The sequence below is a fragment of the Ovis canadensis genome, chromosome X (assembly GCF_042477335.2).
Source record: "Ovis canadensis isolate MfBH-ARS-UI-01 breed Bighorn chromosome X, ARS-UI_OviCan_v2, whole genome shotgun sequence".
NCBI classification, from domain to species: Eukaryota; Metazoa; Chordata; class Mammalia; order Artiodactyla; family Bovidae; genus Ovis; species Ovis canadensis.
The window spans coordinates 8,831,451-8,847,365 of NC_091727.1; the positions used below are offsets into that span (position 1 = coordinate 8,831,451).

General features: G+C 42.2%; 1 protein-coding gene across 1 annotated transcript; it reads left to right on the forward strand.

Annotated features, from left to right (window-relative positions):
* The first annotated feature begins 222 nt into the window (after positions 1–222).
* LOC138930216 (histone-lysine N-methyltransferase PRDM9-like) lies at positions 223–15,334 on the forward strand. The gene is given in 12 exon segments (XM_070289946.1): positions 223–304; positions 706–770; positions 773–824; positions 1,097–1,204; positions 7,234–7,283; positions 8,992–9,148; positions 9,981–10,082; positions 10,286–10,557; positions 11,038–11,105; positions 12,287–12,480; positions 14,167–15,167; positions 15,170–15,334. Coding segments are annotated over 12 exon segments (2,316 nt in total).
* Positions 15,335–15,915: the final 581 nt, after the last annotated feature.

The window sequence follows — 15,915 nt, forward strand, 5'->3', positions numbered from 1 at the left end:
GAATTGTAGGGGAACCATAGAAACCAAATCTAGTTCACATTAGGCTGGCCTGTCATAGCTGATCAGGATCCGTCCATCCCACCAACACCCTCACTTCGACTTTCCCCACACCTTCCTGCCCTGGACACTCCACCCAAGAAAGACAGACCAGGCTCTGGACAGTGATCTGGGCTATCTCAACATCTTCTTCTTCCACAGGCACCTTGGCATTGAGGCAGTCCCATGGCCATGAGCCCAAACAGGTCTCCAGAGAAGAGCACTGAGGGAGATGCTGGGAGAACAGAGTGGAAGCCCATGGTGAGAGGTGGAGGTGGCAAAGCTGGGCTCTAAGCCAGCTCTATAGGAAGGACATGGCACCGGCCCCTGAAGGACCACAAACTGCTTGCCTGGGCAGCTGAGTGAACTTCTCTGTGAACGTACACAGGATGGGAATGCCTGGTCCTGTCTGAGATGCTGGGGTGGAGTGGGACAAAACAGGACACTAGCATCATCAATTTCTCTGTGTCCAGGGAGAGTGAGAAAAATGCTCAGTGTTTGTTCAGTTAAGCAGGACACAGGCAGGAAGGAAAGTCTTCATCCCTGTCTCACAGAGACCATCCAGTAGCTTCAGGCTACTCCCTGCACAAAAGGTGGAGAAGTCAGCTCTAAGGTCTGACATATATTAGTAAGTCACCGATGGAATCTACTATTTTCCTTAAGCCAAAGATGCTTTCAAAGACATTTCCATATACTTCACCAAGGAAGAATGGGCAGAGATGGGAGAATGGGAACAAAAGTCCAATATAGGAATGTGAAAAGGAACTACAAAGCACTGATTGCTATAGGTAACATGAAGTGCTGGGTGCCTGTGAGCCTGGAAAACATGTAACAGGTCTTCACCCTTAGTGTTTACTTGGCCCTCTCTTAGGTGGCTTCTTCTGCTCACAGTTCCCTTTTGTGTGGAGACTAACCTGGAGGAAATTTTTATTGTTTTGTATCAAAGTGGGGTTGACCCATTCTTCCAGTCCATTCTACTGATTTCCTGACTTTGTGACACTTTCCATTGCTTCTGTGCTTTGTGCCTCCTTCTTAGAACATATATTTTGCTTCTTTCCAGGTTTCAGAGCCACTCAACCAGCTTTCATGCATCACCACAGGCAGGTCATCAAACCCCAGGTAGATGACACTGAAGATTCTGAGGAAGAATGGACACCAAGGCAACAAGGTGAGGGGCCAGAAGGATTTAGAGGTGTCTTCAAGAAACCAGCCTGGGCTTAGGTCTCAACTGCATCTCAGCCATTAGCAAAGAAAATATAATTTTCATCATTCTAAAGTGGTTGTGGCTGAGTATTGACATGAGCCTGAGTGAAGGTAAAGGTATAGGTTTTCAGTGTTTTCTGTTTTATCTTTAAAATGTATCATTCTTTCTAAAAATAATTATTTTTGCTAAACATCCTTAATGAAAGGCAATTAAACATACCCTAGACTATAAATTCACCAAAGAGGTATCTAATACTAATCTCATAATAATTTGGTTATTGGATTAAATCTTTTAGCAGAGGAAGTGATTAACATATTATGTCAAGATTCATTATTTATGTGTGTATAAAAAATAACACCACTTACCTTAAGGTGAAACTAATTCTTTTTTTTTTCTTTTTTTAATTAATTAATTTTTTTTTCTTTTTACTTTACAATACTGTATTGGTTTTGCCATACATCAACATGAATCCACCATGGGTGTACATAAGTTCTCACTCCTGAACCCTCCTCCCACCTCCCTCCCCATACCATCCCTCTGGGTTATCCCAGTGCACCAACCCCAAGCATCCTCTATCCTGCATTGAACCTAGACTGGCTATTCGTTTCTTATATGATATTATACATGCTTCAATGCCATTCTCCCAAATCATCCTGCCCTCTCCCTCTCCCACAGAATCAAAAAGTCTGTTCTGTACATTTGCGTCTCTTTTGCTGTCTCGCATACAGGGTTATCGTTACCATCCTTCTAAATTCCATATATATGTGTTAGTATACTGTATTGGTGTTTTACTTTCTGGCTTACTTCACTCTGTATAATCGGCTCCAGTTTCATCCACCTCATTAGAACTGATTCAAATGTATTCTTTTTAATGGCTGAGTAAAACTCCATTGTGTATATGTACCACAGCTTTCTTATGCATTCATCTGCTGATGGACATCTAGGTTGTTTCCATGTCCTGGCTATTATAAACAATGCTGTGATGAACTTTGGGGTACACGTGTCTCTTTCAGTTCTGGTTTTCTTGGTGTTTATGCCCAGCAGTGGGATTGTTGGGTCATAAGGCAGTTGTATTTCCAGTTTTTTAAGGAATCTCCACACTGTTCTCCATAGTGGCTGTACTAGTTTGCATTCCCACCAACAGTGTAACAGGGTTCCTTTTTCTCCACACCCTCTCCAGCATTTATTATTTGTAGACTTTTGGATAGCAGCCATTCTGACTGGTGTGAAATGGTACCTCACTGTGGTTTTGATTTCCATTTCTCTGATAATGAGTGATGTTGAGCATCTTTTCATGTGTTTGTTAGCCATCCATATGTCTTCTTTGGAGAAATGTCTATTTAGTTCTTTGGCCCATTTTTTGATTGGGTCTTTTATTTTTCTGAAATTGAGCTACATGAGTTGCTTGTATATTTTTTGAGATTAGTTGTTTGTCAGTTGCTTCATTTGCTATTATTTTCTCCCATTCAGAAGTCTGTCTTTTCACCTTGCTTATAGTTTCCTTTGTTGTGCAGAAGCTTTTAAGTTTAATTGGTTCCCATTTGTTTATTTTTGCTTTTATTTCCAGTATTCTGGGAGGTGGGTCATAGAGGATCCTGCTGTGATTTATGTCGGAGAGTGTTTTGCCTATGTTCTCCTCTATGAGTTTTATAGTTTCTGATCTTACATTTAGATCTTTAATTCATTTTGAGTTTATTTTTGTGTATGGTGTTAGAAAGTGTTCTAGTTTCATTCTTTTACAAGTGGTTGTCCAGTTTTCCCAGCACCACTTGTTAAAGAGACTGTCTTTTCTCCATTGTATATTCTTGCCTCCTTTGTCGAAGATAAGGTGTCCATAGGTGTGTGGATTTATCTCTGGGCTTTCTATTTTGTTCCATTGATCTATATTTCTGTCTTTGTGCCAGTACCATACTGTCTTGATGACTGTGGCTTTGTAGTAAAGCCTGATGTCAGGCAGGTTGATTCCTCCAGTTCCATTCTTCCTTCTCAAGATTGCTATGACTATTCGAGATTTTTCGTATGTCCATACAAATTGTGAAATTATTTGTTCTAGCTCTGTGAAAAATACCGCTGGTAGCTTGATAGAGATTGCATTGAATCTGTAGATCGCTTTGGGTAGTATACTCATTTTCACTACATTGACTCTTCCAATCCATGAACATGGTATACTTCTCCATCTGTTAGTGTCCTCTTTGATTTCTTTCACCAGTGTTTTATAGTTTTCCATATCTAGGTCTTTAGTTTCTTTAGGAAGATACATTCCAAAGTATTTTATTCTTTTTGTTGCAATGGTGAATGGAATTGTTTCCTTAATTTCTTTTTCTACTTTCTCATTATTAGTGTATAGGAATGCAAGGGACTTCTGTGTGTTGATTTTATATTCTGCAACTTTACTATATTCATTGATTAGCTCTAGTAATTTTCTGGTGGAGTCTTTGTTTTGATTCTTGGAAAGGGTTTGAGAGAACTATTTATTCTCCCTGATCTTTCCCACATTTCACTGACCAGAGACAGCATCAGGTAAATAAAAAATGAAGTACAATCATTATAAAATATAAGTGAGCAGCTCACTTCCTCTTCCACTGCTCAGAGAGTTTAGAAGGGTTAATCTGCCTAGAGTAGAGAAAGCAATTTAGATATTTCTAGGATTCTCCATCTATGGATTTCTGTTCTCCCAGATTAAATATATATATATATATATATATATATATATATATATATTTAGTTTTGGCTGGGTCTTCGTTGCTGTGCATGGCTTTCTCTGGTTGTGGTGACTGGCTTCTTGTTGCAGCTCACATGCAAGCTCAGTAGTTTGTGACACACAGGCTTAGTTGCCCCACAGAAAGTGGACTCTTCCTGGACCAGTGATCAAACCTGTGTCCTCTGCATTGGCAGGCAGATTCTCATCCACTGTGCCACCAGGGAAGTCCATCTGTTCCCTTAGGTTATCAAAACTAGTGTAAGAAGCATGAAAACTAAAGGTTTTGACATGAAGAGAGATTTTTCATAGGGAATAATACTCCATGGTTCACTGTGCCTCTACACATCTTTACCTTCTTAATTTATGAGCGTATGGTACACTATTGCTAACTATGTACACATTGTTCTACAGCAAATCTGTAGAACTTTTTCCTCTTGCATGCCTGAAGCCCTACTCCCATTAAGCAACAATTCTCTGATTCTTCCTCCTCACTAATCTTCACAACCACGATTATATTTTCTGTTTCCATGGTTTTGATTAATTTAGATACCTCATAGAAGTGGAATCTTGCAATATTTGTCTTTTTTGATTGGTCACTTCACTTAGTATAATATCATCAAGGCCCATCCTTGATGTGGCATATGAAAAAGCTCTATTTTAAGGCTTCAAAATATTCCATTGTGTGCATGTGTATATAATATATATAAGATATACATAATCTTTACCTGTTTATCCACCAATGAACATTTAGATTGCTTCCACATTTTGCCAACTGGGAATAATGTGGCAATGACCATAGATATGCACATTATTCAAGATCTTGCTTTCAATTTTTATGGAAATATACTCTGGAGTTGGATTGCTAGATCATACGGCATTTCTAATTTTCTGAGCAAACTCCATACTGTTTTCTATAAAGTTTGAAAATTTTACATTTCAAACAATAGCGTATAAGGGTTACAATTTCTCCATATCCTTACCAAACTTGCTATTGTCTTTTTATTCATATTGGCCATCACAGAAGGTATGAGATAATTTCCATTGTGGTTTTAATTTGTATTTCCCTATTGATTAGTAATCTTGAGCATCTTTTCATATGTTTGTTGGCCATTTGGGTATCTTCTTTGGAGAAATGTCTATTCAGTTCCTTCTTCCACTGTGTTAGTCAGCTCAGGCTGCTATAACAAAACAGACTGCATGGATTAAACCACAGAAATTTGTTCTCTTACAATGCTGGAGCATGGAAGTTTGATATTAGGGTGCCATCGTGGTCAATCATGTTCTCTTCCTGGCTTATAGGTAGCCTTCATATTGGTGTATGCTTGTTAACTCCTTATCAGATACATATTTTACAAATATTTTCTACCATCTTGTAGGATGTCTTTTCACTCTGTTCCTTTGTTTGATTCTGTTCCTGTTTCACTGTGTCCTTTGCTGTACAGAGGTTTTAAGATAAATGTAGTCTCATTTGTCTATTTTTACTTTGTTACTAATACTTGTGCCCTTGGTATCATATCTAAGAAATCATTGCTGATTCAATGTTGTGAAGCTTCACCCTTGTTTTTTTTTTTTTTTTCTAAGAGTCTTATCAAGTCTTACATTTAGGTCTTTAATCCATTCTGAGTTGATTTTTCTTCATGATGTAAGATCTTCATTATTTTGCATATGGATATTTTGTTTCCCCAGCACCATTCATTACAGGGATTAAACTTTCCATGTTGTCTTGACACCCTTGATGAAGATCATTAGACCATGTATACAAGAGTTTATTTTTAGCTGTCTATTCTGTTCCACTGATTGGTATGTCTGTCTTTATGCCAGTGAGCTTCCTCAGTGGCTCAGCAGGTGAAGAGTCTGTCTTCAATGCAGGAGACACGGGAGATGTGGGTTCAATCCATGAGTTAAGAAGATCCCCTGGAGAAGGAAATGACAACCCCCTCCAGTATTCTTGCCTGAGAAATCCCCTGGACAGAAAAGCCTGGTGGGCTACAGTCTAAAAGGTTGCAAAGAGTCAACACGACTGAGAGACTAAACATGTACTTAATGCAAAACTACACTTTTTGGTTACTGTAACTTTGTAATATGTTCTGAAATCAGAGGCCTCCAGCTTTGCTGTTCTTTTTAAGATTGTTTTGCCTATTTGGGGTCCTCTGAGATTCTGTATTAACTATAAGATGAATTTTCTATATCTGAAAAAAAAATCCATTGGGATTTTAATAGGAATTGCATTGAATCTTTAAATTGTTTTGGTTAGTATGAACAGCTTAATAATATTAAGTCTCCAAATCCATAAACGTGAGACACCTTTTTGTTTACTTACGTCAGATTCCTTTCAGCAATACTTTGTAGTTTTCAATGTATAAGTCTTTCATCTCCTTATGTTTTCCCCCAATTATTTCATTCTTTTTGATATTATTATAAATAAGATTATCAGGACTTCTCTGGTGGTCCAGTGTCTTAGACTCCACACTCCCAGTGTGGAGAACTTGGGTTCAATCCCTGGTCAGGGAACTAGATCCCACATGCCACAACAAAGATCTGGTACAAATATATATATTTTCTTATTTAAACTTAGCTCTTGACTATAACTTAAAAAATAAAACATAATTAGGATCGTTTTCTTATTTTTCTTTTTGGAATGGTTGTTATTCATGCATGGAAAGATATTTGAATGTTGATTTTGTACCGTGCAACTTTCTGTGCAGGTTGTGTGTGTGTGTGTGTGTGTGTGTGTGTAATTTAAAAAATTTTCTCCACATAAAATCATGTCTTCTGTGAACAGACAATTTTACTTCTTTCTTTCCAACTGGAAGCCTTTCGTTTCCTTCCCTAATCTAATGCCCTGGCTAGGACTTCTAATATTATGTTTAATAGAAGTGTTGAGAATGGGCATCCTTGCCTTTTTCTCTTGATCTTAAAAGTTTTCAGCTTTTCATTGATGACTATGATGTTAGAGATAGACTTTTCATATATGACTTTTATTATATTGCAGTCACTTCCTTCTATTTCTACTTTGTTAAGTATTTTTGTCATGAAAGTAGTAAATTTATTAGATACTTTATGGACATCAGATGAAGCACAGATGAAGTTTCATATTTTTTTAATTTTAATAAAATTAGGTTATGCTCCCAGTGGAAGCATAGGAGTTGATGATACAGAAATCACTTTCCATTCCTCCTTTGGTAATCCTTGTCCTTGTCACTCTCTGGCTCAGAATTCTGTGTCCTTAATTAGAATGCCCAGAGTTTGGAAACATTTACCAACCAAAACACTGATTCTCATCATTTTTTAGGTAAACCTTCTGGGATGGCCTTCAGAGGGGAGCCCAGTAAACACCAGAAGGTGAATGTCTCCCAAATCCTGTTGACAAAAAAATCCTCCTCATGGATCCAGTCACAGGTGAGAATAGGAGAAAACACAGAGATCCTGGAGACTGCTGCCTTCCTGTCCTGAATCTTTAGCACAATGTCTGATATCATCACCATCTTTATAGTTAGTAAGAACAGCAAATATAGTAGGCTGTTCTTTTGTTACATTATTTTCACAATATTTCAGACTTGAAGCATTTTATGTGAATAAACTTACTTAAACCTTAAAACAATCCTACAGTACCTATAAGTAGGTATATAGCTATCACCATTATAGATCAAGAACTGAGGTAAAAAAAAATGTTTGATTATATTCGTGGGATCACAGTATCACTGGTGGTACAATCTAATCCAAAGCACCTTCTCTAAACCCCTTACAAACTGGTTAGAACTTCCATAGTTCTATAAAGTTTCTTCATACATCTTTATATCATTCATCTGAGAGATGTTTTCAACTTCAGTTCTTTTGTGATGTGCTCGTGAGGGATATCTGACTAAGAGAAGCTTAAGGACATGTTGGGCACTTTGTAGAGTGGACGGTCCAAGATGAAGAAGGTGACATGATCCCTACCTCAGAGACTCCTACTCCAATAAAAGGAAGTAACTTGCAGCTCTGACAAGATTCAGGTTTATGACTCAAAAACAACAAATAAAAAAATAACTGAAGGACTTCACATAGGTTACCAGCTTTTGAGTAGAAACTCATCATCTGGACATGATTTCAAATGCTCATTCTTGTAGGAGGAAGTAACAAGTCCTTCCTCTGAGCTCTGATTAGACAACTCTCCTGTTTGGAATCATTTGTTTAGCCTGCCCCTGTTTTGTGAGCTTTGAGAGTGTAGCCCATACCCATTAATTCTCAGAAGTCCAGGCCCAGCTCAAAGCCCCTGAGGGCCCTCTGAATGTTTTGTGAATGAGTGACCCCACATTTAAACATTCATCTAGGAATAAGAAGGTCAAGGAATACTTAAGATAGTATTTGTGAGTTAGACTTCAAATATAAAAGCAGTCAAGGGGATACATTGATGGCAGGGATGTACGCTCACATTCATACTGTATTAAATAGCTCACACAACGATTTGTTGAATTTTATTAAACTTCATGTCCACTATAACATTAAGAATTAGCATGTATATCAATTTATAGATCAGGAAACTGAGGAGAGCCCGCTAGTCGTACAGGCTTCTTCAAGGAGAATTTATGAAGCCAGCTACTTTAATTCCAAACATTGTCTCTAGGACATGGCAACCTGTAACTTTCAGCTTATTTTCTTTATTGTCTGAATGTGTTTCTGCGGATCATCTTTTCTCTTCTCAATCTCACTGCTTTGTCACCTTATTTTCCAGATGTGTTTTGTCCCCTCTGTAATTTTCCATACTTCCTCATCCATCAAAGGTCCACTGTGAGCCCTTACCCTCTTCTTTCCCTGACCTCAAGCTATTCTCCCTGTGTTGCTCTCACTTTTATGCAGAAAGTTGAAGAGAAAGAATCTTAAGATATGAATTCTAGTTTTGATTCACTACCCACTAAGGTCCTTTCTTTACACTCCAGTGTTCAGAGCCCCCCTCCACCAGGTATTTCCAAGAATTGTCAAAGTATTAACTAAAGTCATGCATGTGAAAACACTCCATACAGTCCTAAAGAACTAAAGAAATGCATGTTGTCTTTTACTCACATGGAAGAGATTGTCCAGGGGACCGTTAAATAAGGTATCTAGTTTGAAGAAATTGCCAGGAGCAGCAAAACTGCTGAAGAAAACTGGCTCCAAACAGGCTCAGAAACCAGTGCCCCCTCCCAGAGAAGCAAGGACCCCTGGACAGCACCCCAGACACAAAGTCGGTAAGATAAAGTTTGGGGAGTTCCTCTAATTAGTTCCTCTAATCCCTGTAGAAAAGCTAATAAGTATGGCCTAGGTGTGGGGTGTGGACTTTGGGTAGGCATGGGTTTAAGCTGGACTGATCTGAGACATAAAGTTAGCACTGGGGCCTTGGGAAAATCTTATACATTTTCTGAGGTCCCGATTGCTCATCTATAAAGTGAAGATACAGATACATAACTCATATGGTGTTTGGAAGCATTACATTAAATGCAAAAGTGCTGACATCTACAAGTAGTTCAATAAATCCAGCTGTGATGATAGGGACCACGCTTTGTTAGTATTTATACACAAACTTCTGCTCAATGCTTTACATGTCATGCCCTTAACATATATTTTCTGAGTAGATGTGTCAGTGAACTATGTCTTAAGTAAGAAGGTTGGGAAGTTAAACCTACTAACGGGAAGTGCAGGAAGCTAACACTGAACTGGGCATCTGTGGTCAGTGTGGAGCCTCAGTCTCCTAAGCCAGTAGTTAAAGGGAGAAGAAACAAAGCATAGAGAAGGGACTTCCTGGTGGTTAAGTGGTTATGACTCCACACTTCCACTGCAGGAGGTGTGGGTTCCATTCCTGGTCAGGGAACTAAGATCCCACAAGCCATGCAGCATGGCCAATAAATAAATAATGTATCATTAAAACATAAAAATACAAAAGTAAAAGTTTGAAAAATAAATGTGAAAAAGTTTTAACAAACTGTATAGATAGACAATTAGGAGATCTCACACTTTCTGATAAAACAGGGACTAATTCTCCAGACCCCACCAGCCTTGCTTAGCTTCTGTTCTCCATGTTAGAACTCAGAAGAAAGGAGACTGAAGTGAAGAGGTACAGTCTACGAGAAAGAAAGGGCCATGTGTACCAAGAGGTCAGCGAGCTCCAGGATGACGACTATCTGTGTGAGTGACCCTGCTGGCCCACTCATGGAGACCTTGGTACAATAACCTCACCTCACCATTTGGTCCCCCAATCATCCCCTTCCTCTATGACTTGGGGTACAGGTTCAAGGCCAAAGACCATGAGTGCCCCAGTTCTTTCTGAAGGTCTTTACGACCAGCAACATCACTATACCTCCCTTCATCCCTGTTGCTCTCACCTCCAGATTGTGAGGAATGTCAGAACTTCTTCATCGACAGCTGTGCTGCCCATGGGCCCCCAACCTTTGTAAAGGACTCTGCAGTGGAAAAGGGGCATGCCAACCGCTCAGCCCTCACTCTGCCCCCTGGGTTAAGTATCAGACCATCGGGCATTCCTGAGGCTGGGCTTGGAGTGTGGAACGAGGCATCCGATCTGCCGCTGGGCCTGCATTTTGGCCCCTATGAGGGTCAGGTCATATACAATGAAGAGGCCTCCCACAGTGGATACTCCTGGCTGGTGAGAAATAGCCCTCTTTCCCTGTCCTCTGGCTCTAATCATTTGTGTGTGGTGGGGGTGTACTTCATGTCTACATGCAAGGACATGGATGGTGATGACATGGTTGGCAATGACACAGTCAGCTCTGTGTACTGTGTGCACTGGGCATGAACACAGGACTTCTATCCAAAGATTGGAGGAAGGTGGGAGACAGTGGTACAGGCATACAAGACTTCTATCTAAAGATCAGAGGAGAGGTGGGAGACAGTGGTACAGGCATACAGAAGTGACTCCTCACTTGTGGAGCCCTTGCCTTCAATGTGCCAATAGACTCAGACTTGAAATGATGATTAAGGAGCTTACTGTGTAGTCCGACTGGCAGTTGAATCCATGCAGGCTGAAGAGCACCAATGCCAGCAGAGGGAAAGTTCTTCTATTACTTACTACCAAAAAATAAAATAAAAGAGAGAAGAAAGCTTGTATCTCTTTTCTGACACTCAGGTCACCAAAGGGAGAAACAGCTATGAGTATGTGGATGGAAAGGACACGTCTTTGGCCAACTGGATGAGGTGAGTGCAGTGACCCTGCAGTTTGTAGACGTCCCTCCTCCCTCAAGCCGACCCCGCTTTCCTTCTCAGCCCGTCCCCCTCAATAGCTTTCACATCTTCTTTCCTCTTTTCCCTCCATATCATGCTCTTTCATTTCAAAAGACATTAGAAAGAAAGAAAAATATAGCATGTGCCCTCAAAATATGTCTATATGCTCAACAAAACTGAGGTACTTGAAAACAACTTGAGGAGTCTAGATTCACCAGGGACACTTTAACTCACTTAATTGACACTTACCAAGTACTCTATGTCCCAGTTTAGACAGTGAACTTCATTACTGAAGCAGATCACACAACCCATGTCCTTTTGGAGAACATACTAAAGACAGACATTATTAACCAATTGATTTTAGGAATAGTAACCTTATTTTTTTTCTTTTTTTTTCTTCTTTTTTAAACTCCAATACAGTATAGTAACCTTAATTTTTATATTTTTGAATAATTGCACAGCACCAGGGTAACCTAACATGGGAGACCTTGAGTCCGTGTGGGCAACAACCTCCCCAGGCTCGGTTCCAGTGAGAAGTGGGCCCTGAGGCCTGAGAAAGAATGGGGGGCAGGATGGCTGTGAGCATGGCCGTTCTATGAGGGCCTATACTTTCATCAGGGCAGGCAGAAAGTGAATAAACTATTACTGTTCTCTGTTTCAAGCTATGTCAGAGCACTCTCCATGTCTCTATGGGAGGGGGTGGGCAAGTGAATAGGACCCTGGATACATGTCGGGAGATTGGAGAAAAGCCTCTGGAGAGAAGGCAGGCTGGGGTGAGTGCTGAGGGGTGCATGCTAGCCTAGGAGTACCAAGTCCTGTGGAATGAAAGAGAACTTAATTTAGAGTTTAGAGGAGCTGGAGGTCACCAGTCTTACAGACAGTCCAGGTGGAGACAAGTCTGGAACTGGGCTCTGGACAATGGCTAATAGGTAAGGAGAGAAAAGCATTCCAGCCAGGAAGAGGACCGGAAACAAGATCTGGATATAAGAATTCACACAGCCAGGTCGAAGGTATGAACAGAAGGTCCCCATGAGGGGTGATGGGAACCATGGCGGCCTCAGAGCCTGAAGGCAAGGAGCTGGGCATGGTCCAATAGGTCTCATCACAGGTCTCGTCACCTGTGGTTTCTTTCCCTTTCCCGGCCTTGACCCCAGGTATGTGAACTGTGCCCGGGATGATGAGGAGCAGAACCTGGTGGCCTTGCAGTATCACGGGCAGATCTTCTACCGAACCTGCCAGGTGGTCAGGCCGGGCTGTGAGCTGCTGGTCTGGTATGGGGACGAGTATGGCGAGGAACTTGGCATCAAGCAGGACAGCAGGGGGAAGAGCAAGCTCTCGGCCCAGAGAGGTGAGTGCCCCACCTCTTCCAGCGCCCCACCCCATCCTGGGGAGCTTCCCTGGTCCGATTCTGAAGCAGAGTCCAATCTAGTCTAAAGTCAGTCAAGTTGCAATTAAAATGCCTCAGAATTTGATTCATTTCATAAGACTGTTAGGAAAAATATTTATATTAAAAATATGAGTTCTAATTTTCAATATTTCATGCAAAAAGTATGTAACATCACCTTCTGCTGAAAGGCTTAGAAGCAAAAAGCAAGTTTTTAAGCACCTACCAGCTCTCTCACCTTTACCAGTTTCTTCCTCATTTCCTCCATATTTCTAAGTGACATGCATACAGTGATTTGCATTCAGTTACTGTTTCAGTTTGTTGTCATGTGAGTTCATACTTTGTGCCAGACAGGGCTACATGCACTGAGATAGACAGAACCACTGCCTTGGGGCAGCATGGGCTTCATACCAGACGGGCTGGTGCTCTGAGGAAAACCAGTGCAGGAAAGGTGCCTCGGATCAGCATGAACAGAGTGGGGTGTGGCAGAGGATGGTGGGGTAGGGTCTCTGTAGAGATAACACCTGTGGATTCCAGGATTCCAGGCAGAGGAGCAGCCAGTGCTGCAGCCTCAGGGCCGGGAAGAGAGGCCATGCCAGTGGTCACAGGAGGAAGCACAGACAGAGAGGAAGGAGGCTGGATGGAACACAGAAGCCTCAGTGCCCGTGTTCATGTGCAGGCCCCAGGGGTCTTCCTAGGTGACACAGAACAACCATGTGGCTATCAGCTGCAAGCGGCATGTTCTCTGTGCTAAGATGATGCTTCGGTTCATTTTTGGGAAGAGACAGCAGTGGGGAGTCCCCTCAGAGGTCAGTTCATTGCCAGACATGAGGGGAGAGTGGCCTGGGTAAAGATGCTTGGGAGTGAGGATGTGAAGAGTCTGGCTGGATATGTATTTTTAAGTAGGACTTCCTAGTGCATGTTAAATGGACTAAGACTGTGAAATAAAAGAGGTATGAATATTGGTGAGGCTTGAGAAAGGACATGTCTTTATTTTATGATGTATAGAAAACTGAGGGAGGAGCAATTTGTGAACCAACTGGGGCAGCAGGAGCCAGAGAGACCTGTAGTCCGTGGGACCTGGGCCTCTTGGTCTCGTCCAGTCTCTAACCCACTTCTGCAGAGTGGTTTTTTTGAAAGGCTGCTCTTTGAACAAGGAGCCTCAAATTCAGCTTTACTCACACCTGCTCTAACCACCCCCTGTGCTGCCTCCCATATGTAGAGAGCTCCAGGCCAGGCGCCCCTAACTTAATAGACCCTTTCCCCTCACAAGGAGCCATTCAGGAAGACTCTACCTAAGTCATCAAGAGTCTTATCTCTCAATAGGGTAAAATACCTGTGGCCACTGTGACACAACTTTTCAGATACTTACACGCAGGGAAAGGTCCCTGCAGATCCACCTCTATCAGGAGAGATGCTGCCTCTGATGCTACTGAAAGGTCCCTAGACTGGGTGGTATGTAGAAAAGGCCCTTGATGCAAGCTTCGTTGATTTCTGCAGATGTAGAAAATAAAAATGGAATGGAAAAGTGGACTATAAAGACACACTTCATGGGAGACAAATAATGCACTGTCAACACTAAGATGATTACTGGGGCAGGCTTTACCATGGCAAATCAGCTACCTGACTAAAAGCTTCCTCTTTCAGCAGAACCAAAGCCCAAGATCCACCCATGTGCCTCCTGCTCTCTGTCCTTCTCCAGTCAGAAATTCCTCAGCCAACATGTCCAACGCAGTCACCCCTCTCAGATACTCCTGAGACCATCCCCAAGAGACCATCTCCAACCAGAGGATCCCTGCCCAGGCAAACAAAATCAGCAGCAGCGATATTCTGATCCACACAGCCCGAGTGACAAACCAGAGGGTCAAGAGCCCAAGGAAAGGCCCCATCCTTTGCTGAAAGGCCCCAAACTTTGCATAAGGCTGAAGAGGATTTCAACGGCCTCCTCCTACACACCCAAAGGACAAATGGGGGGTTCTGAGGTGCATGAGAAAATGACAGAAGAGCCCAGCACAAGCCAGAAACTGAATCCAGAGAACACAGGCAAATTATTCATGGAGGCAGGGGTCTCAGGAATTGTAAGAGTCAAGTATGGAGAGCATGAGCAAGGCTCCAAGGATAAGTCAAGTCTAATCACACATGAGAGGATACACACAGGGGAGAAGCCCTATGTTTGCAAGGAGTGTGGGAAAAGCTTCAATGGAAGGTCAAATCTCACCAGACATAAGAGGACACACACAGGGGAGAAGCCCTATGTTTGTGGGGAGTGTGGGCAAAGCTTCAGTTTGAAGACAAGTCTCATTACACACCAGAGGACACACACAGGGGAGAAGCCCTATGTTTGTGGGGAGTGTGGGCAAAGCTTCAGTGAGAAGTCAAATCTCACCAGACATAAGAGGACACACACAGGGGAGAAGCCTTATGTGTGCAGAGAGTGTGGGCAAAGCTTCAGTTTGAAGTCAATTCTCATCACACACCAGAGGACACACACAGGGGAGAAGCCCTATGTTTGCAGGGAGTGTGGGCGAAGCTTCAGTGTGAAGTCAAATCTCACCAGACATAAGATGACACACACAGGGGAGAAGCCTTATGTGTGCGGAGAGTGTGGGCAAAGCTTCAGTCAGAAGCCTCATCTCATCAAGCACCAAAGGACACACACAGGGGAGAAGCCCTATGTTTGCAGGGAATGTGGGCGAAGCTTCAGTGCGATGTCCAATCTCATCAGACACCAAAGGACACACACAGGGGAGAAGCCCTGTGTTTGCAGGGAGTGTGGGCAAAGCTTCAGTCAGAAGCCAAATCTCATCAGACACCATAGGACACACACAGGGGAGAAGTCCTATGTTTGTGGGGAGTGTGGGCAAAGCTTCAGTTTGAAGGCAAGTCTCATCACACACCAGAGGACACACACAGGGGAGAAGCCCTATGTTTGCAGGGAATGTGGGCGAAGCTTCAGTGTGATGTCCAATCTCATCAGACACCAAAGGACACACACAGGGGAGAAGCCCTATGTTTGCAGGGAATGTGGGCGAAGCTTCAGTGTGATGTCCAATCTCATCAGACACAAAAGGACACACACAGGGGAGAAGCCCTATGTTTGCACGGAGTGTGAGTGAGTCATGACCAATAAACCACATCCTAGCCACAGGAGGATTACTGCAGTCACCCCATGCCTCAGCTCTAAGGGGGCCTCAGAGCAGGTTTATGGCCTGTTACTGTCACCAAGAGTATGAGGAGAGACTTCCCAGGTGGTCCAGTGGCTACTACTCCAATGCATAGACCCATGTTCAATACCTGATTGGGGAACTAACTCCCACATGCGGCAACTAAGACACAGTGCAGCCATGTAAATAAATACATAAACAAATATTTTAAAGAAACAGTGTGATGAATACAGAA